This window comes from Argopecten irradians, chromosome 5 (assembly GCF_041381155.1).
Source record: "Argopecten irradians isolate NY chromosome 5, Ai_NY, whole genome shotgun sequence".
Lineage (NCBI taxonomy): Eukaryota > Metazoa > Mollusca > Bivalvia > Pectinida > Pectinidae > Argopecten > Argopecten irradians.
This window is the reverse complement of record NC_091138.1, coordinates 14823693-14847805: the sequence shown is the minus strand read 5'-3', so window position 1 is coordinate 14847805 and position 24113 is coordinate 14823693. Positions and strand designations below refer to the sequence as shown.

The 24113-nt window shown below is 35.6% G+C and overlaps 1 protein-coding gene across 4 annotated transcripts; it reads right to left on the bottom strand.

Moving 5' to 3' along the window:
* Positions 1-707: 707 nt before the first annotated feature.
* LOC138322964 (glycoprotein-N-acetylgalactosamine 3-beta-galactosyltransferase 1-like) lies at positions 708-19434 on the bottom strand. 4 transcript variants are annotated; one of them, XM_069267233.1, is made up of 5 exons: positions 18997-19434; positions 17294-17363; positions 16200-16355; positions 4170-4825; positions 709-3725 (listed from the first exon to the last, which is right to left on the bottom strand). In XM_069267233.1, exons 2-5 carry the CDS (start codon positions 17301-17303, stop codon positions 3597-3599), a joined length of 951 nt encoding a protein of 316 aa, XP_069123334.1. In that variant the 5' UTR covers positions 17304-17363; positions 18997-19434; the 3' UTR covers positions 709-3596. The 4 variants fall into 4 exon arrangements, with proteins under 4 accessions (XP_069123337.1, XP_069123334.1, XP_069123336.1 ...); XM_069267235.1 differs by lacking the exons at positions 17294-17363; positions 18997-19434 and adding an exon at positions 16687-17149; XM_069267232.1 differs by lacking the exon at positions 17294-17363 and having other exon boundaries at positions 710-3725.
* Positions 19435-24113: the final 4679 nt, after the last annotated feature.

Below are 24113 nucleotides of genomic sequence, written 5' to 3'. Positions count from 1 at the left end.
CAAGAGCATTGAACTAGGGGACACTTTCACCAAAATGTATAGTTTTTACAAAAAGCGAATGTTTAAGGTGCTTGGAATTATATGCTGGCAAATGGTAATGACACGTAACCCTTTATCAGAAATACAAACCAGATTGTTTAGTTTTAAATAAAAGCAACATCACACGACTTTTTTTGTTTTGTGGTCAACTTCAGATTGATGATGCATGTCAAAGAGACAAATGCCTTTAAATTGCTTCAAGGCATTTAAGACAAATATGTCAATAATTATATCAAGCTATCAGTCAAAGGCAAAGATTAGAAATTAAGTCATTGATGTCACTATTTTTTAATTTCACCGGAGTACGAAAGAAATTTTGATTGCAAACTGTGAATAGGGGATTCTCACAAAAGTTTGCAAACAAAATTTATTTCATTACCCGATGAAGTTAAAAATAGTTACATCAATGCTTGTAATTATTTTTAGACTGCTTGATAATGTAAAATACTTTAAACGTACGATTCCATTGATTTTTCCATAGATTTTTTTTTCTAAATCAATACGCAACGTCGACGTCTCTATTGTGTTTGGTATTTTAGCGTCATTCTCGGATTTTTTATTTCATAGTATATGAAGAAAAAGAATCTACCAATCAGAAAGTCGGATTTTGTAAGAAAACAAATAAAAATTAATCATAAAATAATGAAGCCATACATTATATGAAATATATCAAATATATATTTATTGAAATAAATATTAAAGCACCAGTGCTCGTGCTTCACTACATAACGCACTGTATCACATAGCTACCATGAAATCATGAACAAATATGAAAATACCGCTATCACTAGGCTGTGAAAGAACTTCGGAATACTGCTTTGTTTCTCATATTTATAAATTTTTCTCTATAACACTGTAACCCACTTTTTTCTTGTATAAAACATTTTCCCACATAAATCAGTGTTTTATACAATAATACACGAAATAAATGTAGCGGGTGTTAAGAGATTCCAAAACGACGTGGGTAAGGTACAATTTACCGTCGGTTAGTCCCACCATCCGGTGATTATGACGGCATCACTTGATTAAACTTCACCTAGTGAGCGGAGGGCAGCCTGGAGGAGAGAAGAGAACAAAGGGAAGGGAACCAGTCTTTGGGACTAATCAATGGTAAATTTTGCTATACACTCGTCGTATTAGGATCGTGCGAAAAAATGTACATTGCGAAAATATTTAGTGGGTTTATTAGTTTAACGTTCTATTTTAAAACAGCCCTGGTCATGTAAGGACGTGCCAAGTTTGTTGGTGGAGGAAAGCCGGAGTACCTGGATAACAAGAGGCCCATGGGCCTTAACGGTCACCTGAGTTCAGATACAGAATGAAACAAAGACATGCATATAAACACCAATATGGATAAGATGTTAAAATGCTATCTCAGGCTAATAATTCTAACCCAGATCGACTAATTTCCTATGAAAACTAAGCAAATAATGTTCCTAAATGTGTTTTTCCTATATAAACTATAGTAAATTTGACCCCGTCCCCAGGAGAAAATCTGAGATCCCAGGGCCATGAAATTCACAAATTCTTGTAAAGGGCCTTAAGACCTTCCAATCTATCAAGAGTATCTGGTTCCATCAAATCTGTTATTCAAAAATAAGATTTTTGAAATTACCATTTTGACCCCTTTTGGCTCCGCCCCTCTGGCCCCTGGGGGTCTGCCATGACCAATATGGATATGATGTTAAAATGCTATTTCAGACTAATAATTCTAAACAAGTTTGACTCATTTCCTATGAAAAATAGGCAAATAATGTTCATTAATGTGTTTTCCTATATAAACTAAAGTAAACTTGACCCCCCTCCCCAGAGGAAAACATGAGACCCCAGGGTCATATTATTCACAATTTTTGTAAAGGACTTTTAGACCTTTCCATCTATGAAGAGTGTGTGATTCTACCGTTTCCAGAATTTCAGAAGAAGATTTTTGAAGTTATAGCCTATATGACCCCTTTTGACCCCGCCCCTAAGGCCCCTGGGGTTCAGTCATGGAAAATTGGTTAATAGGATTCAATGGCCATTTCATACTGATAATTCTGACAATATTTGACTCATTTCCTATTACAAATGATCAAATAATACTCAATAATGTGTTTTCCCTATATAAACTATAGTAAACTTAACCCCCTCCCCAGGGGGAAACCTGAGACCCCAGGGTCATATAATTCACAATTTTTGTAAAGGACCTTAGGACCTTTCTATCTATGAAGAGTATTTAATTCCATCATATCTGTGAGTGGAGAAGAAGATTTTTGAAATTTTAGTCAATTTTACCCCCTTTGGCCACTCCCATAGCTCCCTGAGGGGTGGGGACCATACATTTCACAATTTTGATTGACCTTATGCCTTAGAAGGTTTGTGCAAAATTTCATTGAAATTGCTTCAGCAGTTTTGGAGAAGAAGTCGAAAATGTAAATTGTTTACGGACATACGACGGACGGCGCACGACGCACGACGACGGACAAAAGGCGATTAGAATAGGTCACTTGAGACTTCGTCTCAGGTGACCTAAAAACCACCGGCCAGCGGTCAGTACCTGGCAACTGCCCAGGTGGGATTCGAACTAACGACCCAGAGCTAGAGATGGGGGGGGGGGTTGTAAATATTATATAAATGTTTTCATTTAGAACTGAAAATAAGAATGATAAAAGAAAAAATTCAACAGAAAATGCACACATGAAAAAGAGGCAAAAACAAAACTACGTTTTGCCATTGTGGTCAAATCAACAACTATGACGTGATATCCATGTGAAGTAAAGTTATTTACATAATTTGTTCACGACTTATTTATCGTACCGCGTTTTTTTTTAATTTAATTTTGTCTTCAAGAAGAGGTTTCGGCAAAACTATTGATATCATTCAAAATGAGTATCAAAACCTTGACAGTTAGAACATAATTGCACAATTGCAGTATTTCATAATTATGTCTTTCTCCATTCAATTCAGGCGAAAAATGACCAATGAGGTGGGTAGAATGGACGGGTCCCACTATAAAGCACTGTATATCATTACTATCACCAAAATGAGTGACTTAATTTATCAAAGTACATATCACACAAACTACCGTTAGTGCTCGGGTAAAATATTTACCATGTATAGATAAGAAATCCATATAAAACATATTATCTGTAGTCTGCATTTACAGCTGTGTCAATATAGGAACACCCCACATTGGTAATACTGGGTAGATCAATCCTTGAGTAGCTCCTCTTTTTGTAGAATGCACGCCTATATATTATTAATAAATATCTATACATCCAGTGGAATAAGAATATCGTAAAGTTCTTCTGTTTTGAAAGAACATTTGTTATCTTAGAGTCTACAGCTGTGTACTCCAAATGATGGCATGGCGTTTCTAGGAACAGATAGTGTCGTTTATGAAGATGTTTTGGATATGGAGCAAAAACGCCAACCAGTGTGAACTTCAAGCTTGCAGTCCAGAAGGCTATTGGTAGAAGGTCAAGCATTGTGACTGCACGACCTTCTTAGCATTTACTTCAAATCCTTCATGTGACAAGTTAAATCCGATTATATCTTAATGAGTTGTTCTGACTTTCCTATTCAATTACGTGCTTGAATTTTATTCCGAAAGGTCTAAGATTATATAGAAAAAAATCGTACACGTACATATTGTCAGGACGAACATGATGAAAAGATATTGCATATTCACTTATTGTATCAGAGCCCTGAAAAAGAAAAAAAAACAAATGATTATCAATAGAATTTTCTTTATTTGATGTATTTATTGTTTCACCATTCTTGTTTTTGCCTTATATCATATTCAAATAAAAACTATAATCAAATCCTACATTTTTTCCACAATTTAAACAAATTTCGTGTTGGCCTAATTTGGCGTTTTGGTGCCTAACGACTTTTTCACGTCAATTTAATCTAGCGACGACGCTGATTTGGTTCTAATTGTGTTATTGTGCTTGAAACATTTTTGTGTCGATTTATTTTTGCAATTCCTAATCACCAGCGAGAAACGCGGAAATAAGCTGTTTTACAGCAATACATTCAATACTATTGTTTTGTTGGCCATGTTGTCATTCCTGTATGAGAGGTTGTTATATAAGATTTATACATGTTCAAACTGGACTTTCTTAAGATAATAGAAAGTGTTTACTTACATTTCTAACGTCAGGCTCCCATCCTCTATGTCCGTTCGGAAATATTCCCAATAAGTGTTTTTCTGGTGCAAAACAATGGAATCTAGACCTTCCTTTGGAGTCGGTGCTGTTTCCTAATTTGACCCCGATCTTTTCCATACAGGCTCCCACATCTACGTCTTCCCACTCTCCACTCTCGTTACATTTACCAGTGTCTAGTCCGTCCCTGACGAGTCTGCGCAGTGACTCCTTACTGAGGACGTAACCAGCGCCACCACTATAATACCCCTGTTTTACGTGACGCTGGAAACGCTGTCCAAGATACACTGGGTCTTTTGGAGAGTACTTTGACAGAAGATGTCTTAAATTTTCAACAACTACATACGTATCATCATCTGCTTTTAAAAACCAGTCGACATCATTTAAATGATGTTTGTATATATATTTAAAGGCTCTCATTGTCTTGGTGGTGAGGTGTTGGCGTCCCTCAGATACGTTCACACCGACTGTAGGAAATGTATGGTTTTGGTGAGAGCTGATATAGAGAACCTTGTTACAACGTTTTGCCCACGTGTTCATTACGTGTCTTGCTTTTGACTCCAAGTTCTTAGGACAGGTCAGCACCCAGCACAGGACGGTTACTTCTTTTTCCAGATGTTTTGCAACTGTGTGATTGTCTATAAAACATGAGAATATAAATACATATTTTCATTCTTCTTTCTGTGGCATAACAAAAACAATCTTCTGTTGTATGATAGTTTTAGTTATCAGAAAATTCCGAAATCGGTCAACTAAATTTTGCGTCTTCTATTTTTCAAAAAAGATTATTTTAATGTCCCTTTTAATGAGACAAAACCAATACAGAAATTTTAAATTCATTTTAAACAACACAAACGCTATCATTGTGACACTGTAATGAGCATACCATGTGGTCAGTACCTATCAGTTTAACGTAGATTTTTTATTTCATCAGAAATACGTACAAGTCTGGATAGTTGTATAAAATAAAAAAAACAAAAAAACAAAAACAAAAAACAAAAACTGAATGACAAAATACGAACATAAATTATAAAAAGAACCGGAAAGAATCCATTTTAATTGATATAAAGTTGAAATCGAAACATAAGCGTATATATTCCCATTTCACTTTGGTTTATATTATCTTATAATCAAATAAAAAAATGTATATTTCGATATCGCTATATAACGTAAACGATGACATAACGATCACAAATTGATAATAACTATTAATGCTATGCAGTAGTTTGATATGGTAAATTATATTGATGTCAGCGAGGGTCATTTAAGGACGGTCTTCCATGATTGTGTATTTGTGAAGTGCGAGGTGCGTGTTTTAGGAGGCTGTGGTATATTCGTGTTTTGCCTTGTATAGTGGAACTCTTGTCCCTTTTCATAATGCTATATCACTAAAGTATGCCGCCGACAACCAACAAGCCACATTATACTAACTAAGTAACAACAGGCGAACCAATCGTCCTCTCTTTATGCTAAGCGTTAAGCAAAGATCAGAAATAACCACTTGAAAGTACCTGTAAAAAAATTTACAAATCAGTACGAGTTTGCAGAATAAACTTGTAAGAATGCTTTTAAAAGTTATTTTAATCTTATAATGATGGACATAATAGATTAAGGATATCCTTTTTTCAATAATATGTATATGTGACTGATTAGTAGGTTTATGTTTTAGGAGACAACGGTACGGATTTTCGTAATATTTTCCCTTGATATTTCGGGATTATCGCCCACAATGTTACGTCTCAGAAACTTACTGATAACGGCACGTAAGAGGACTCTCAATCAAGTAATATCAGACTATTTTTGCTATGTTTACAAAGTGTAAATGTTGATCAATAAAAAGGAGAAGCGTCTATCACGTCTACATGTTCAAAGATTTTGGCCGAGAAAAAAACTAAAATATCTGCTTCATATATGCTTGGCATAATCAAACCATGTTTTTATCAAATAAAAAAAATAAAAAAATCTTTCTTACAAAGTGAAATATAGGTTGGTATCGATTGTTACGTCATTATTTTGTGAGCGCAAATCACGTCATTTTCTCCAAAAAGTATGACGTTATGCTCGAAAACACATGACGTCACAATCAATACCTACCCACAAGGGTAGATAACTCTGTAATATGCAAATACGGAATAACAAAATCTGTGTCAGATATCATGACCACTATTGCTCTATATTTCAGCACACGAAAGGAGATCGAAGCTCCAAACCACGAGAAAAAGTAGACACAAATCATTATCTTGTTAGCACGAATCAGAATAGGAACGCCCGTCTTTCCAAAGTGATTTTGCTTCGGAAGACTTAAATTTAACAATGCCAAAACGGAAAATGTTATATTTCTTACATACGTACAAAACGTTTAGAAATAGTGCATGTTTAGTGTCTGTTCTATTGTGTTACGCGAGACTAAGAAGCAGATAACAATCTAACAGTTACTTTATGAACTTTTAATACTCAATTACACAGTACTGAAATATGTATGTACCAGATTCCCGTCTTATCTTCGAATAATGACGATTTTAAAACAAATTCTATTTCGTGAAAGATGTCTTTCATACATTTTTTTTCTAATTTGTATTGCCACAAATAGATACCACCAACAATTCGGTATTTGATATTTGCAGTTTTATCATGGAAAAAGATCTTTTAGGGAATACTGTCACATCATAGCAAATCTAGATCAATCAAACTGATTTTGTATTGTATCTTTGATTACTTTGAATGACTTTCTGTTTATTCCAAATGTGCTGATGTAGGTGACATAGTTCCACTGTTTGTTATATTCCTTGATGTAATCGCGGTTACATCCGGTTAACAACCTTTCATGAAACTATCAATTATTTACTGTCAGTAAAAATCAGAATCTCTTTTGATGCAAACATTAATGTTCATATGTTTGTGCGGGCGACCAATTAATGATGTCGTGACGCCAATATTAGATAAATATTCCGATTAAACCTCGCGTGTGATCTAAACAACTTATGCTTCCCATCACTATGTTTCGATATCATATCATATTGTATACCTAACTGTAAAACAGGGCAATTACCTAAGGGCAGACCTACAGGTGAGGGGTGAAAACTACTTCGTTTATCACCTGTGTCTATTTTCCTAATACAATACAACTTTTACCAAGATTATTATCGCTTTTATTGACCTTTTTTGAGGTCAACCTGATGTTTACCGCCCCGACTACGCCCTCGGTCACTATTTTATATTCTCAGGGCGGTATTGCACCACAGTGGTCGGCTCTAATTTTTTGTATTAGATAAGGAATTCATTTCAAAGGCGCTCATAAATTATTTGAAATTTACATTTAGTAAAACAAGCGCATGCAATATTGACATGGCGTTACCTGTATATTTGAACTATGATAGATCTAGAGTATAACAAACTACAAGTCACCTTCCTGTAAGGGGGTTCTAATAGTGTGAACTCTGATAGATCTAGAGTATAACAAAACTACAAGTCACCTTCCTGTAGGGGGGTTCTGATAGTGTGAACTCTGATATATCTAGAGTATAACAAACTACAAGTCACCTTCCTGTAGGGGGTTCTGATAGTGTGAACTCTGATAGATCTAGAGTATAACAAACTACAAGTCACCTTCCTGTAGGGGGGTTCTGGTAGTGTGAACTCTGATAGATCTAGAGTATAACAAAACTACAAGTCACCTTCCTGTAGGGGTGGTTCTGGTAGTGTGAACTCTGATAGATCTAGAGTATAACAAACTACAAGTCACCTTCCTGTAGGGGGTTCTGATAGTGTGAACTCTGATAGATCTAGAGTATAACAAACTACAAGTCACCTTCCTGTAAGGGGGGGGGTAGTGTGAACTCTGATAGATCTAGAGTATAACAAAACTACAAGTCACCTTCCTGTAAGGGGGGGTTCTGGTAGTGTGAACTCTGATAGATCTAGAGTATAACAAACTACAAGTCACCTTCCTGTAGGGGGTTCTGGTAGTGTGAACTCTGATAGATCTAGAGTATAACAAACTACAAGTCACCTTCCTGTAGGGGGGTTCTGGTAGTGTGAACTCTGATAGATCTAGAGTATAACAAACTACAAGTCACCTTCCTGTAGGGGGGTTCTGGTAGTGTGATAGACTAGAGTTAAAAACTACAGATATATCTAGTGTGAGTATAAGAGTATAACAAACTACAAGTCACCTTCCTGTAGGGGGTTCTGATAGTGTGAACTCTGATAGATCTAGAGTATAACAAACTACAAGTCACCTTCCTGTAGGGATGGTTCTGGTAGTGTGAACTCTGATAGATTAGAGTATAACAAACTACAATTAACCTTCCTGTATGGGTGGTTCTGGTAGTGTGAAACTCTGGTAGATCTAGAGTATAACAAAAACTACAAGTCACCTTCCTTTAGGGGGGGGGGGTTCTGGTAATGTGAACTCTGATAGATCTAGAGTAACATTATCGTGCTAAAGGTAATAAACAGACCAGTAAACCATGGTACAATACACAGTGTGATAAATTAAGGAAAGAATTCCATGCAGCAAAAAAGGAATATTTTCGGATAAAAAATGAAAACAGTTTTAAAAACTTAAGAAAGAAAGTAGACAATATAAAAAAGAAATACATAAAAGTTACAAAAAGTACTTAAACTGTATGGAACAGAAAATAAGAAACTCTACAAAACATGATCCAAAATATCTTTGGAATATTTTAAATAAGTTATCAGGTAATGAAAAGGTTAACAAAGCTGATCTAACTATACAGGAACTCTTTGAATACTTTAAAACACTTAACAATAACGAGTTTGAAGAAGATGAAGAGTTCCTAATTGACGAAGTAACCGATAATACATATCCAATTCTGAACGAAGACATAAGCGGCGATGAGATTAAAGAAGCTGTAAATAAATTAAAAAATAATAAAGCCAGTGGTATTGATGCTATTGTTAATGAATATATGAAACATACTTTACACATATTTCTTCCAGTATATTCGAAAAATTTTAACATTATACTTAACACAGGTCTAGTCCCAACAGATTGGACTATTGGCATAATTAAACCTATATATAAAAACAAAGGTGACAAACACAATCCTGATAATTACAGAGCTATTACTCTAGTCTCGTGCCTAGGCAAGTTATTCACTTCCATCATAAACAATAGACTCACTAAATTAGCAGATGAAATCAATCTTATATAGAAAAGGGTACTCAACAACAGAAAATATCTTTATATTACATACTCTTATCTCTATCTATTTCTCTACAAACAAAAAACTATATTGTACATTTATTGATTTTAAAAAAGCCTTTGATACAGTGTGGCGCGTTGGATTATGGAAAAAATGCAGTCTTTATCTATTAAAGGAAACATTTTAAAAGTTATATATAATTTATACGAACATACAAAATCCTGTGTACGCAATGGAAATGAAATGTCAGATTTTTTTATATGTAATGTTGGGGTTAAACAAGGCGAAAATCTCTCACCGTTTTTATTTTCTATTTTTCTTAATGATCTTGAAGAATATCTTCACGAAAACAATTTGTCATATTTGAGAGAAATTGATAGTTTATGTGAAAATAATCTTAGTATGTTTGTCAAATTATTTGTCATTTTATATGCAGATGATACTGTGCTGATGTCAGAATCACCTGAAGGTCTACAATGTGCACTTGATTGCTTTCAAAGTTATTGTGACGAGTGGAAACTAACTGTTAATACGCAAAAGACAAAAATAGTAATTTTTCAAAAACGCAAAAGTAGACGGCAATATAATTTCAAATTATTTAATGATCAGATAACTCGTGAAGATTCTTATCCCTATCTTGGTATATTGTTCAATTACAACGGCTCATTTGCTAAAACAAAGAAAAAGTTAGCTGACCAGGCAAAGAAAGCACTGTATGCATTGTATACTAAAATTAGAAACATCCCATTATCAATAGATTTACAATTGAAATTATTTGACTCACTTGTATCCCCTATTTTGTTGTATGCCTGTGAAATCTGGGGATTTGAAAATGTAAGCATTATTGAGAAAATTCATTTGCAATTCTGTAAAAAAAAATCTTCGTGTTCGAAACAGTACTCCTAATTTTATGGTTTTATGGAGAATTTGGTAAATTTCCTTTAGAAATTGAAATCAAGGTACGGATGTTAATGTTTTGGCACAAATTAATTACAGGGGGAGATAAACTCTCCAGTGTATTTTATCGCCTTACATTAAGAATGCAAGAAAACGATACTACAGAATTTAAGTGGCTTGGGCATATAAAGTCACTCCTTAATGACACAGGTTTTAAACAATTTATGGGCATTTCAAAATACATGTACGATGAATAGAGCTTTGTTTAAAAACTTGCTAAAACGACGTTTATGTGATCAATATATTCAAAATTGGTATTCTATTCTTGAAACATCGTCTCGCGGACAATTCTACTCAACCTTTAAAAAGCAGTTTAAACTTGAACCATATTTAGTAAAGCTTGATTTCAAAGAACGTGTTATTATTAGTAAATTTAGAACCTCGAATTTAAAATTTCCTAATGAAACTGGTAGATGGGCTGGTATACCACGTGATAACCGTATTTGTTTACTATGTAATAACGGTATTGGAGATGAATATCACTACTTATTTCAATGTAGTAATGCAAGTGTAACTAATAATAGACATAAATATATTCCACAATACTATTATACAAATCCAAGTTTATTAAAAATGGGAGGCATGTTTGAAATCTGTAATCGAACTCTATGAACGAGAGTGAGTTATTTTCTTAAACAAATAGAACAGTTATATATTTCAAATTGATCAAAAAGTACAGTGTACTTGTTACATACACCTGCATTTATATTACTTGTATGTTATTACTTCTTATTATGCTGTGATATAGCTGATTATATATGTTATACGATATAGCATCGAATATACAATTGTATAACTACTACATGTATATGTTTAATCTTTTTATACTCTGTACACAGTATTAAGCGTTCAAGTTCTATTAAAGCTAAAAGTATGAACTTAAGTAAAATTGAAATATATTTAGTGGTTATCCAATTGTATTATACTGCTATGGCTACGCTAAAGGTCAATGATATGAAGAATTAAGCATAAACAATTATAATATTAAAATACATATATTGATATGGTTGTTGTTCATAGTACAATCATACATAACTAACGATGACCATGCATTATACTCTCCAATGTAAAATATTTCATACACGGATATGTACGCTTGAGTGTATTACGTTCACACTGTACTATCAATTACCCTGTCAGTCATGTATGTTTTGTATAAATTGACCTCTTGTGGCACACAAAGGTGTGCCCAGAGTGTATTAATAAAATCTGAAATCTGAGTACAACAAACTACAAGTCACCTTCATGTAAGGGGGGGGGGGGGTGTTGATAGTGTGAACTCTGATTGATCTAGAGTATAACAAACTACAAGTCACCTTCCCGTAAGGGGGGGGGGGGGGTTGATAGTGTGAACTCTGATAGATCTAGAGTATAACAAAACTACAAGTCACCTTCCTGTAGGGGGGTTCTGATAGTGTGAACTCTGATATATCTAGAGTATAACAAACTACAAGTCACCTTCCTGTAGGGGGTTCTGATAGTGTGAACTCTGATAGATCTAGAGTATAACAAAACTACAAGTCACCTTCCTGTAGGGGGTTCTGATAGTGTGAACTCTGATAGATCTAGAGTATAACAAAACTACAAGTCACCTTCCTGTAAGGGTGGTTCTGGTAGTGTGAACTCTGGTAGATCTAGAGTATAACAAACTACAATTCACCTTCCTGTATGGGTGGTTTCTGGTAGTGTGAACTCTGGTAGATCTAGAGTAAAACAAACTACAAGTCACCTTCCTGTAGGGGGTTCTGATAGTGTGAACTGTGATAGATCTAGAGTATAACAAAACTACAAGTCACCTTCCTGTAAGGGTGGTTCTGGTAGTGTGAACTCTGGTAGATCTAGAGTATAACAAACTACAATTCACCTTCCTGTATGGGTGGTTCTGGTAGTGTGAACTCTGGTAGATCTAGAGTATAACAAACTACAAGTCGCCTTCCTGTAGGGATGGTTCTGGTAGTGTTTACTCTGATAGATCTAGAGTATAACAAAACTACAAGTCACCTTCCTGTAGGGGGTTCTGATAGTGTGAACTCTGATAGATTTATAGTATAACAAACTACAAGTCAACTTCCTGTAAGGGGGTTCTGGTAGTGTGAACGCTGGTAAATCTAGAGTATAACAAACTACAATTCCACCTTCCTGTATGGGTGGTTCTGGTAGTGTGAACTCCTTTAGATCTAGAGTATAACAAACTACAAGTCACCTTCCTGTAGGGGGTTCTGAAAGTGTCTACAAGTTACCTTCCTGTAGGGATGGTTCTGATAGTGTGAACTGTGATAGATCTAGAGTAAAACAAACTACAAGTCACCTTCCTGTAGGGGGGTTCTGAAAGTGTCTACAAGTCACCTTCCTGTAGGGGGGTTCTGAAAGTGTCTACAAGTTACCTTCATGTAGGGATGGTTCTGATAGTGTGAACTGTGATAGATCTAGAGTAGAACAAACTACAAGTCACCTTCCTGTAAGGGGTTCTGATAGTGTGAACTCTGATAGATCTAGAGTATAACAAACTACAAGTCACCTTTCTGTAGGGATGGTTCTGATAGTGTGAACTCTGATAGATCTAGAGTATAACAAATCTACAAGTCACCTTCCTGTAGGGGGTTCTGATAGTGTGAACTGTGATAGATCTAGAGTAAAACAAACTACAGGTCACCTTCCCGTAGGGGGTTCTGGTAGTGTGAACTCTGATAGATCTAGAGTATAACAAAACTACAAGTCACCTTCCGGTAGGGATGGTTCTGATAGTGTGAACTCTGATAAATCTAAACAAACTACAAGTCGCCTTCCTGTAGGGGTGGTTCTGATAGTGTGAACTGTGATAGATCTAGAGTATAACAAAACTACAAGTCACCTTTTTGTAGGGGTGGTTCTGATAGTGTGAACTCTGATACATCTAGAGTATAACAAAACTACAAGTCACCTTCCTGTAGGGGGGTTCTGATAGTGTGAACTCTGATAGATCTAGAGTATAACAAACTACAGGTCACCTTCCTGTAAGGGGGGTTCTGGTAGTGTGAACTTTGATATATTTAGAGTATAAAAAACTACAAGTCACCTTCCTGTAGGGGGTTCTGATAGTGTGAACTGTGATAGATCTAGAGTATAACAAACTACAAGTCACCTTCCTGTAAGGAGTTCTGATAGTGTGAACTCTGATAGATCTAGAGTATAACAAAACTACAGGTCACCTTCCTGTAAGGGGGTTCTGGTAGTGTGAACTTTGATATATCTAGAGTATAACAAACTACAAGTCACCTTCCTGTAGGGGGGTTCTGATAGTGTGAACTGTGATAGATCTAGAATAAAACAAACTACAAGTCACCTTCCTGTAGGAGGGGTTCTGGTAGTGTGAACTCTGATAAATTTAGAGTATAACAAACTACAAGTCACCTTCCTGTAGGGGGTTCTGAAAGTGTCTACAAGTTACCTTCCTGTAGGGATGGTTCTGATAGTGTGAACTGTGATAGATCTAGAGTAAAAACAAACTACAAGTCACCTTCCTGTAGGGGGGTTCTGAAAGTGTCTACAAGTCACCTTCCTGTAGGGGGGGTTCTGAAAGTGTCTACAAGTTACCTTCATGTAGGGATGGTTCTGATAGTGTGAACTGTGATAGATCTAGAGTAGAACAAACTACAAGTCACCTTCCTGTAAGGGGTTCTGATAGTGTGAACTCTGATAGATCTAGAGTATAACAAACTACAAGTCACCTTTCTGTAGGGATGGTTCTGATAGTGTGAACTCTGATAGATCTAGAGTATAACAAATCTACAAGTCACCTTCCTGTAGGGGGTTCTGATAGTGTGAACTGTGATAGATCTAGAGTAAAACAAACTACAGGTCACCTTCCCGTAGGGGGGTTCTGGTAGTGTGAACTCTGATAGATCTAGAGTATAACAAAACTACAAGTCACCTTCCGGTAGGGATGGTTCTGATAGTGTGAACTCTGATAAATCTAAACAAACTACAAGTCGCCTTCCTGTAGGGGTGGTTCTGATAGTGTGAACTGTGATAGATCTAGAGTATAACAAAACTACAAGTCACCTTCCTGTAGGGATGGTTCTGATAGTGTGAACTCTGATAGATCTAGAGTAAAACAAACTACAAGTCGCCTTCCTGTAAGGGGGTTCTGATAGTGTGAACTGTGATACATCTAGAGTATAACAAAACTACAAGTCACCTTCCTGTAGGGGGGTTCTGATAGTGTGAACTCTGATAGATCTAGAGTATAACAAACTACAGGTCACCTTCCTGTAAGGAGGGTTCTGGTAGTGTGAACTTTGATATATTTAGAGTATAAAAAACTACAAGTCACCTTCCTGTAGGGGGTTCTGATAGTGTGAACTGTGATAGATCTAGAGTATAACAAACTACAAGTCACCTTCCTGTAAGGAGTTCTGATAGTGTGAACTCTGATAGATCTAGAGTATAACAAACTACAGGTCACCTTCCTGTAGGGGTTCTGTAGTGTGAAGGGGGATTAAACAAACTACAAGTCACCTTCCTGTAGGGTTCTGATAGTGTGAACTTTGATATATCTAGAGTATAACAAACTACAAGTCACCTTCCTGTAGGGGGTTCTGATAGTGTGAACTGTGATAGATCTAGAGTAAAACAAACTACAAGTCACCTTCCTGTAGGAGGGGTTCTGGTAGTGTGAACTCTGATAAATCTAGAGTATAACAAACTACAAGTCACCTTCCTGTAGGGATGGTTCTGATAGTGTGAACTCTGATAAATCTAGAGTATAACAAAACTACAAGTCGCCTTCCTGTAGGGGTGGTTCTGAAGTGTCTACAAGTTACCTTCCTGTAGGGATGGTTCTGATAGTGTGAACTGTGATAGATCTAGAGTAAAACAAACTACAAGTCACCTTCCTGTAGGGGGGTTCTGAAAGTGTCTACAAGTCACCTTCCTGTAGGGGGGTTCTGAAAGTGTCTACAAGTTACCTTCATGTAGGGATGGTTCTGATAGTGTGAACTGTGATAGATCTAGAGTAGAACAAACTACAAGTCACCTTCCTGTAAGGGGTTCTGATAGTGTGAACTCTGATAGATCTAGAGTATAACAAACTACAAGTCACCTTTCTGTAGGGATGGTTCTGATAGTGTGAACTCTGATAGATCTAGAGTATAACAAATCTACAAGTCACCTTCCTGTAGGGGTGGTTCTGATAGTGTGAACTGTGATACATCTAGAGTATAACAAAACTACAAGTCACCTTCCTGTAGGGGGGTTCTGATAGTGTGAACTCTGATAGATCTAGAGTATAACAAACTACAGGTCACCTTCCTGTAAGGGGGGTTCTGGTAGTGTGAACTTTGATATATTTAGAGTATAACAAACTACAAGTCACCTTCCTGTAGGGGGTTCTGATAGTGTGAACTGTGATAGATCTAGAGTATAACAAACTACAAGTCACCTTCCTGTAAGGGGTTCTGATAGTGTGAACTCTGATAGATCTAGAGTATAACAAACTACAGGTCACCTTCCTGTAAGGGGGGTTCTGGTAGTGTGAACTTTGATATATCTAGAGTATAACAAACTACAAGTCACCTTCCTGTAGGGGGTTCTGATAGTGTGAACTGTGATAGATCTAGAGTATAACAAACTACAAGTCACCTTCCTGTAGGGGGGTTCTGGTAGTGTGAACTCTGATAGATCTAGAGTATAACAAACTACAAGTCACCTTCCTGTAAGGTGTTCTGATAGTGTGAACTCTGATAGATCTAGAGTATAACAAAACTACAAGTCACCTTCCTGTAGGGGGTTCTGATAGTGTGAACTCTGATAGATCTAGAGTATAACAAACTAGAAGTCTCCTTCCTGTAGGTGGGTTCTGATAGTGTGAACTCTGATTGATTTAGAGAATAACAAAAATACAAATCACCTTCCTGTAGGGGTGGTTCTGGTCGGTAAACAAACATCACTCCTCTTGGTTGAATACTTGGTATAATATCTAGACGAGGATCCATGGACAAGACAACTACAGTAAATATCACCAGACATACACACAGGCTGAACGCTGACATTAAACGCCGGTTCCCTAGGCAAAATAAGAGAAAAAGAACTACGGTTCACATGACATTTATCATTAAATCAACCATCTACGCCAATACCCTCTCTTTGCATAACTAATTAACCACACGACAATTCTCCCACATACAACCGCTTCGCATTACCAAAAAAAACCCACTTTCTTGGCCATTCACCCACATACCTTGCATTATCAATGAACCACTCACTCGACAATTCATCCACATACCCCACATTGTGTTACCAAATAGCCACTCACTCAATCGGTCATTTATCTACATGTCCTGACTTTTTGGTATTTGCTTACATGCTTTTTGAAATTGTAAATTTTGTGTGTTTACCTGAAGTTTAAATAATCCTTAACATACTAGCCCGAGATACTCTGGCCCTGACACCAGACTTAGACATTATGACAGATAGACGTCTGGTTTAGGGCGAGAGCGCAGTAGTACTCGAAAACCTGGAAAAAGCCGACATCGTTTGGTATCGGGCCAGGTCATCTCCGATTCAGACTACTTACAAAATATTACCACCAAGAATCGCCACTTACCTTGGTCTTTTCAACAAATGAATAATTTATCTACTCATAGCCATCCATTTCATCAAACATGCACGTTCTATTGTGTCAACACAGTAGTTCCTTTTCGGCAACTTTAAATTTCCCTCGTCGTCGTCGTCGTCGTCATTCTCTCGTAGTATGCAAATCATCTTTAATATCGACGGATTGCTATATTTGAGTAGATATAATATTCATTTGTTGTATAGACTAAGGTTAGTGTGCTTTTCGGTGGTCAGTCTGAATCGGAGATGACCTGGCCCGATACCAAACGGTGTCGGCTTATTCCAGGTTTTCGAGTACTACTGCGCTCTGGCCCTAAACCAGACGTCTATCTGTCATAATGTCTAAGTCTGGTGTCAGGGTCAGAGTATATCGGGCTATTAACATACCTGCTTCCATTATGATCTTCCTTTTACACGCTATACCATGATTCCAATTCAGCCATTACTTTCAGTAGGTCTATCGAATTAACATAGTCATATACAATTATGTTCTAAAATTAAAACATGTTGCATGAATATGTTCAGTAGAAGGACTGCTTCCGTCAATGTTTACATAACACTCCAACATAAAGACAAAACTTGAATACTACATTGTATGGATCAATAAAACGACGACTCCTTGTAAATATTCCTTCCTGTAAATAGACATATAATGTAAGTCCCTCCCACCTATGAATAGCTCTCTACTAAGAATGTTTGTCACGGCAATAAAGCTACGTACAGCTTACAGCTATGTACTGTCAATAGTCCTTGTACTTTTTCCAAATTGACTGTATGGTATGTTATCCGAAATATTAGAATTTAATGTTCTAAATTTCAGTTTTGTTAAAATGTATCAAATAATGATCTACGCTTACTTTTATAGAGTATTTTGAATGATACACTTATGTATGCGTTAGTTGACAATACAGTTATTGTGTGTATAACCGTAAAAACTCAGATCATTTTCAGATGAATAAAACAGTTCCGCTGTGTGTATGGCTGACTGCGCAAGCTAGAACACATCATATGTTCCAAGTTTCTCCTTATATAAGACTTGTTACTACTTTATCAAAGGTATGTTGAAAAGGTATGTAAATACTAGCAACAAGGAGAAATAATTCCTCATTGACAATAGTCAATGAAATTATTAATTTGAATGCAAATGACATAACTTCATTACGCCAAGTTGATACCAAAATTCGTAATACATTACAATATTTTTCGCTTATCAATTTTCATCTTCTTGTCTTCCATTTTTTGAGAAATTGCATAAATCATTTTTTATGTATTTTAATCATATAATGACGGTGCTTTTATTTCCTGGTAGAAGAATTCATAGCATGTGTCTAAACTTTCAGTTTTATCACATGACGTGTGCCCAAATTGAAATCAAACAATAAAAAAGTGTCCATACAAGAAAAAAGTATTCATCGATATATTGTAATTGCATTATCTAATTCGGATGTAATTATACTAATTATCATTACAAGAATAAGTATATTGTTTTACATTGAAACTTATAGTTTTTACCATTAAAATCGCATCATCGTTTTACTACCTACACTAATACACCCGTATGATCCCCAAAATGACCCACGTGACATTTCTATGGTATTGCATGTCAGTAATCCATGGCGTTTCTTAAGCTTATATTAGCATGGTGTGAGACTTTTATGTGATAAAACACAAACGAACATACAAATAATTAGGAACTAATCTTGTACACAGATACTGCAGGTGGTCAAGATTGCGACAAAAATTCTATCTACTCTAATTTGTACATTTGATTCGTTAAAAATTGCGTCGCTCAAAAACATTGCTTTTCTATTTTCTTAAAAGTATTTATTTTTTACGTTTTTTTTTTACACATTTTAGACCAAGTTATCAATTTCAAATATATATGTTGGAGAAAATAACAGTATGTATAAAACAAACAGATGTATCTGTAGTGTCATCATTTTTACATGAGACACAGTTAATGAGATTAAGCTGTAATAAGGTTATCAAGTGTACAATACCCATTTGAGTACACTGACGTTAAACTAACAATACACACAGATGCTTTCATTCAATACAGTGTACAGCAAACCAGGAAACTATCCACTTACCACAACTCTTTACTATCACAATCATCCTCTCACCGTAGTAGCACATGCAGGTGATAATAGCAAGAAAAGCTATCTGGCGATAGGCATAAGAGCCAACAAGTCTTGGCTAGTTTCCACTCTCATCATTGCTGTAACTATGTAAATCAAGTCTTGACTTCCTTAACGTTCACATGTAAATATTTCATTAACAATGATTTCTCTACTGTCATGGTTCCAGGGTTCTCGTGTTACCCGAGGACATATGCGTGGTATTCCTGCGTATTTACATTGCCACTCGTACAGGTGTACATAATGGTACTACTGGTGGATTGGTCTTAGTAAAACAGTATATCCATACAATATTTTCATATTTATAGAATCAACATCGTGCAGGTCCTAAAGTCAGTACAGACTTTAAAACGGACAGAAAAGCACGGCAGATAAGAGCTAACATAGAAAACAAATGAAACCCCGGAATTATAATTCAGGTCGGGTTTCCGCAACGTTTTATTTTGAGATACATAATACCGCATCATATTTCATTTATGCAGGTAATTACGTTTCTTTTAAATACCTGTACACGGAGAAGCCTAGCAGTACTTAAACTCCTTTAAACTGCCAGTATATTTATACACAATAGCTTACTTTTGTATCCAATGAATAATATAACAATCGCATACTAGCTAGTGATAAAATGAAGTGTCGAATGAAATAAGAAATCTATGACTAATGTCATCGGTTCCTCTGTAACTTTAAAGGGAACACACATGAGTTGAAATCATACATTGTAATAATAATTAAATTGGTTTTTATACTAAATCTGGCTATCTGATTTTCCAATTCTTTTTAGCATACCACTATGAAAAACAAAATTCGAGAATGGCACAAAATCCGACGTTATCGTGACGTCACAATAGAAAGACTGACTTTGCGTATTGATTTGGAAAAAGAATCCTTTAAAAAACCAATGGAACTGTACATTAAAACGTTTTTTGATTTACCTGGTAGTCTAAATTATGAATAGCGGCTTCACAGTTTGTAAACATTTGTTTTTCATACAGCGAAAAAAAAAATAGTGGCACCAATGCTGAAATGATATTCTTATAAATCTCAAGATCAGACAGCTACAATGACTCTAGCCTTCTCTATGTATACTGGTAGGTCTTATTACTTTTAGTATAAAACATATTAACGATCCGATCCTTGTTATCATTTTTTTTTTTGGTTACAGTTTACTTTTCAAAATTACTTTCATTACAAATATATGGTCAGGGTATATACAAACTATATATATAACATCCAAGCACATTCATTTAATGATTGGACAATAACATTTAAAGGTACCCTGTGGTATTTAGATTTTTCTTAGTTTTTTAAATACTCTTAGTAAAAAATTCATATAATGTTGTATAATAATTTCCTTACGTCTGATCAATACTTTAAATTATTGTGCCAGACACATTATCTTATGTGATTTAAACGTGGCAGCAATTTCCCTGCCAATCAATTAAAAATGGAAAACAATTCTAGTGTGTAAAATTTGTACTGACAAGATTGGAAAATCAATATAATAAACACATTGTTCCTAAAACTTGTATTGTTCTATGGTATTACGCAACCTACTTCAATAGATATTGAGTTTCCATATGGAAACCATTACAAGTGGACACAGATTGGGTAAAAGCTAGACATTCTGGCAATAGTACGATGTTCCTTTTAATCAATACATAATTGATGATCAGAGTAAATATTGGATCTTTGACGAAGAAATGTCGATATTAGTAAAAAAAAATTAGAATATGAAAAAGAAAAGGGAAACGTGACGAGACACGTTTGTGATACGAATGGAGATCCGTAACACTATAACATAATGTGTATAAATCCATATGCCTAATTAATTCAATCACCCTATGATGATCACATTTCATTTATACAATCATATTCAGTAATCAGTCAATAAAGTATATTGGGTAGGAATTACTGCTTTGCCTTAGACTTACTACTTTAAGATGGATCCAATGTTATATTGAATACAACCGTTGATATAACTTCCTTGTTACGTACCAAGGTAATCGCACTCCACACGCACGTTACCTCAGAATTTATGGACACTTCTGAAATGATGGTGGTGTCTGCTGGAGTGACTTTATTATCGCTTTTAAACTACCTTCAGTTTGGTAATAGTGACAACAATCATGCTTACTTTTTAGCATCTAATAAAGCTGGTAGGCGGATGTTATTTATTATGAACTGAAAGTCAGCTAGTCCGCTAAACCTGCCTATATTATTAGGCTTTTTTAATTTTTTTTTTGCCTAATATATAGTCAGCTCGCGGTACCTCTTAAAAATGTGAAATCGTAGGCCAGATTTGGCCTACGCTACGTCAGCGGTATATTTCTAATATATCGTCCATGCAATGCCGGGAAAACATACACATACCTATATATTGGGATCTTATGTACTCCACTGCCCCCATGTTACATCCCATTTATGAAATTAAACAACTCTGCACAATGAAATACTTCCGAGACCCTTCTATTTCACACATTTGTAATGGCCGCCGTATACATATTTAGTAGAGCAAACGTCAGCCAATCAACTTCGCTTCCGGTTTTATTTTTAAAAAAACCACGTGTAGTTGAAAGATAAACAAAATGCTAGCCAGTTAGAGTTTTTATAGTGAAATTATGGTCGATATACACGACATGTTGTCAAATATTCAAATTGAACACGACTATTGCTGGTACCGCATCACTTTCGCGATATTCACGTTGCATATACATGTAGCATATACACAGTTGAATTGTGTTTATCTTTCAACTACACGTGGTTTTTTAAAAATAAAACCGGAAGCGAAGTTGATTGGCTGACGTTTGCTCTACTAAATGTGTATACGGCGGCCATTACAAATGTGTGATATAGAAGGGTCTCGGAAGTATTTCATTGTGCAGAGTTGTTTAATTTCATAAATGGGATGTAACATGGGGGCAGTGGAGTACATAAGATCCCAATATATAGGTATGTGTATGTTTTCCCAGCATTGCATGGACGATATATTAGAAATATACCGCTGACGTAGCGTAGGCCAAATCTGGCCTACGATTTCACATTTTTAAGAGGTACCTCGAGCTGACTATATATTAGGCAAAAAAAAAAAAAAAAAAAAAGCCTAATAATATAGGCAGGTTTAGCGGACTAAAAGTCAGCTATCATGAACATTTGGTTTTATTCTGTATTGATACAAAGTCCTCTAAACCACTGTACTAAATTCGCGTCTCTATCCGTATATTGGATAGTTTTCCGGTTTTATTTTAAAGTGAATAGTCGGGCAAAGAAAACCAGTCAGAATGCGTTCATTGGCCTCCCAAAAGTTCTCACATATTAATACGACGGTCAAGTTATGCTTAGTTTCCCAGTTCTGACCATTAAAGTAAAGAAAAGTTGAAAGCATTGAAAGCGAGGCTGCGTGGAAATGTAACCACGGACATAGTGAGCCGGGAGGACGTTTTAGAATTTCCATACTTTAAATTAATTTCTTATTACGCAGACAGATTTTGACGAGAGATTTTATTTTTCCATTTCATAAGAAATTATACTGGACACATTCACACCATTTTTACCGACTTTAGCCATCCTTGCCCGACTGTTCACTTTAAGAAAACATGGTAACTGTATTTCATAGATGTCCATGAATTACAAATGATTAGGGTTTGATGTATATGTTACCTCCTTTATGTTTATTTTGGCATTATTGTAGCGAAATCAGTTAATGAATACTCATTCCAGGTAAATATGGGTTGTCGTTAGATTTGTTGAAATAACATTTGAAAACAACCTTTAAAAGAAAATCTGAAGCGACAGTTTTCCAGTATAAACATTACGCTATCGTGTGCCATGTACAACACATCAATACAGACGACGTTACATGTTATTTATTGCCAAAAATTATGATGCATTGTCGTAGAATGCTTGGATCCATGCTTTGAAATGGAGAGCTACGTTTTGGATTTTTGAACTTACTAAGCTTATTCTATCGACATATGAAATGTTTATGAGCCATTTGACCTTTTAGCAGAATACTATTTGATTGACGAGGTAATGTCGTTGGGCAACAGCAGCAGTACCACCCAAAATGTCTTCATACTTTGTAGCGGTATGTTTTGTGTATTTGTAGCAGGACTGAACTATTTCAATAATCAGTAACTGGTAGAGCATCCAGTAACCATTGAGGTGTCTCAGGATTAAACACCAGAATGACAAATACATGAACATTTAAGGTGTTATACCCTGAAATTTGGTACGCCCGTATGCTGAGTAAACAAAAACACGTGGTTATCTGGTAAAAGAAATTATGGCCTTACCACATACATGTAGCCAGTTACTTTCGTGAGTATGTTTTTGTGATTTCACGTGACATTGATTTGATAACGAAAATGAGATCCAGGCAATATAGAAAGATATTGAGCCACAGATACCCTGAAGGCCAGATCCCAAACATCAAAATCCACTAAATTTTGATTTGTTGTTAAACTCGCGAAAATTTGGATCCCAGTAAATGACCAGTAAAGAACGAAGAAATTATATAAATATGTTGGTGACTACAGAGATAAGGGTCAAAAGTTATGAAAATAAAGAAAATCCCTTTATGTTTACAGTCCTACAATTATAAGAAACTTTAGCTTTTTGCGTAATTTAATACAAAGACTTGAAGAAAGAGAATTCCACGTCTGATTATTTTCTAAAACAGTCTCTCTGCACTCTTTCCTAGTGATGAGATATTTAAGATGGGTCATGTCTACTTACATACATTGCCGATTGCATAATATTTAAATAACCGTGATCCATTCTATAAATGTCATCACCAGGAAACCAAGTGCTTAGACATAGCAACTAAAAATGACGTTACGGAAAAAATACGTCATATTTGATTGGCTTACTCTAAACTTAGGTCCAGATTGAGATTATTATGATCCTTGAGCCTGGTTTCATATGCAAATCATTGATTGAGTTTCTGGTCTCTCTCCGCCAGTAAACAGTACTTTCTGATCTTATTCTCTAAGGTATTTAAAGGATTACACATCGAAATTATTACTTTCGATAGGTAGTCTTCACTAACGCATTACCACATGTACAGTGAT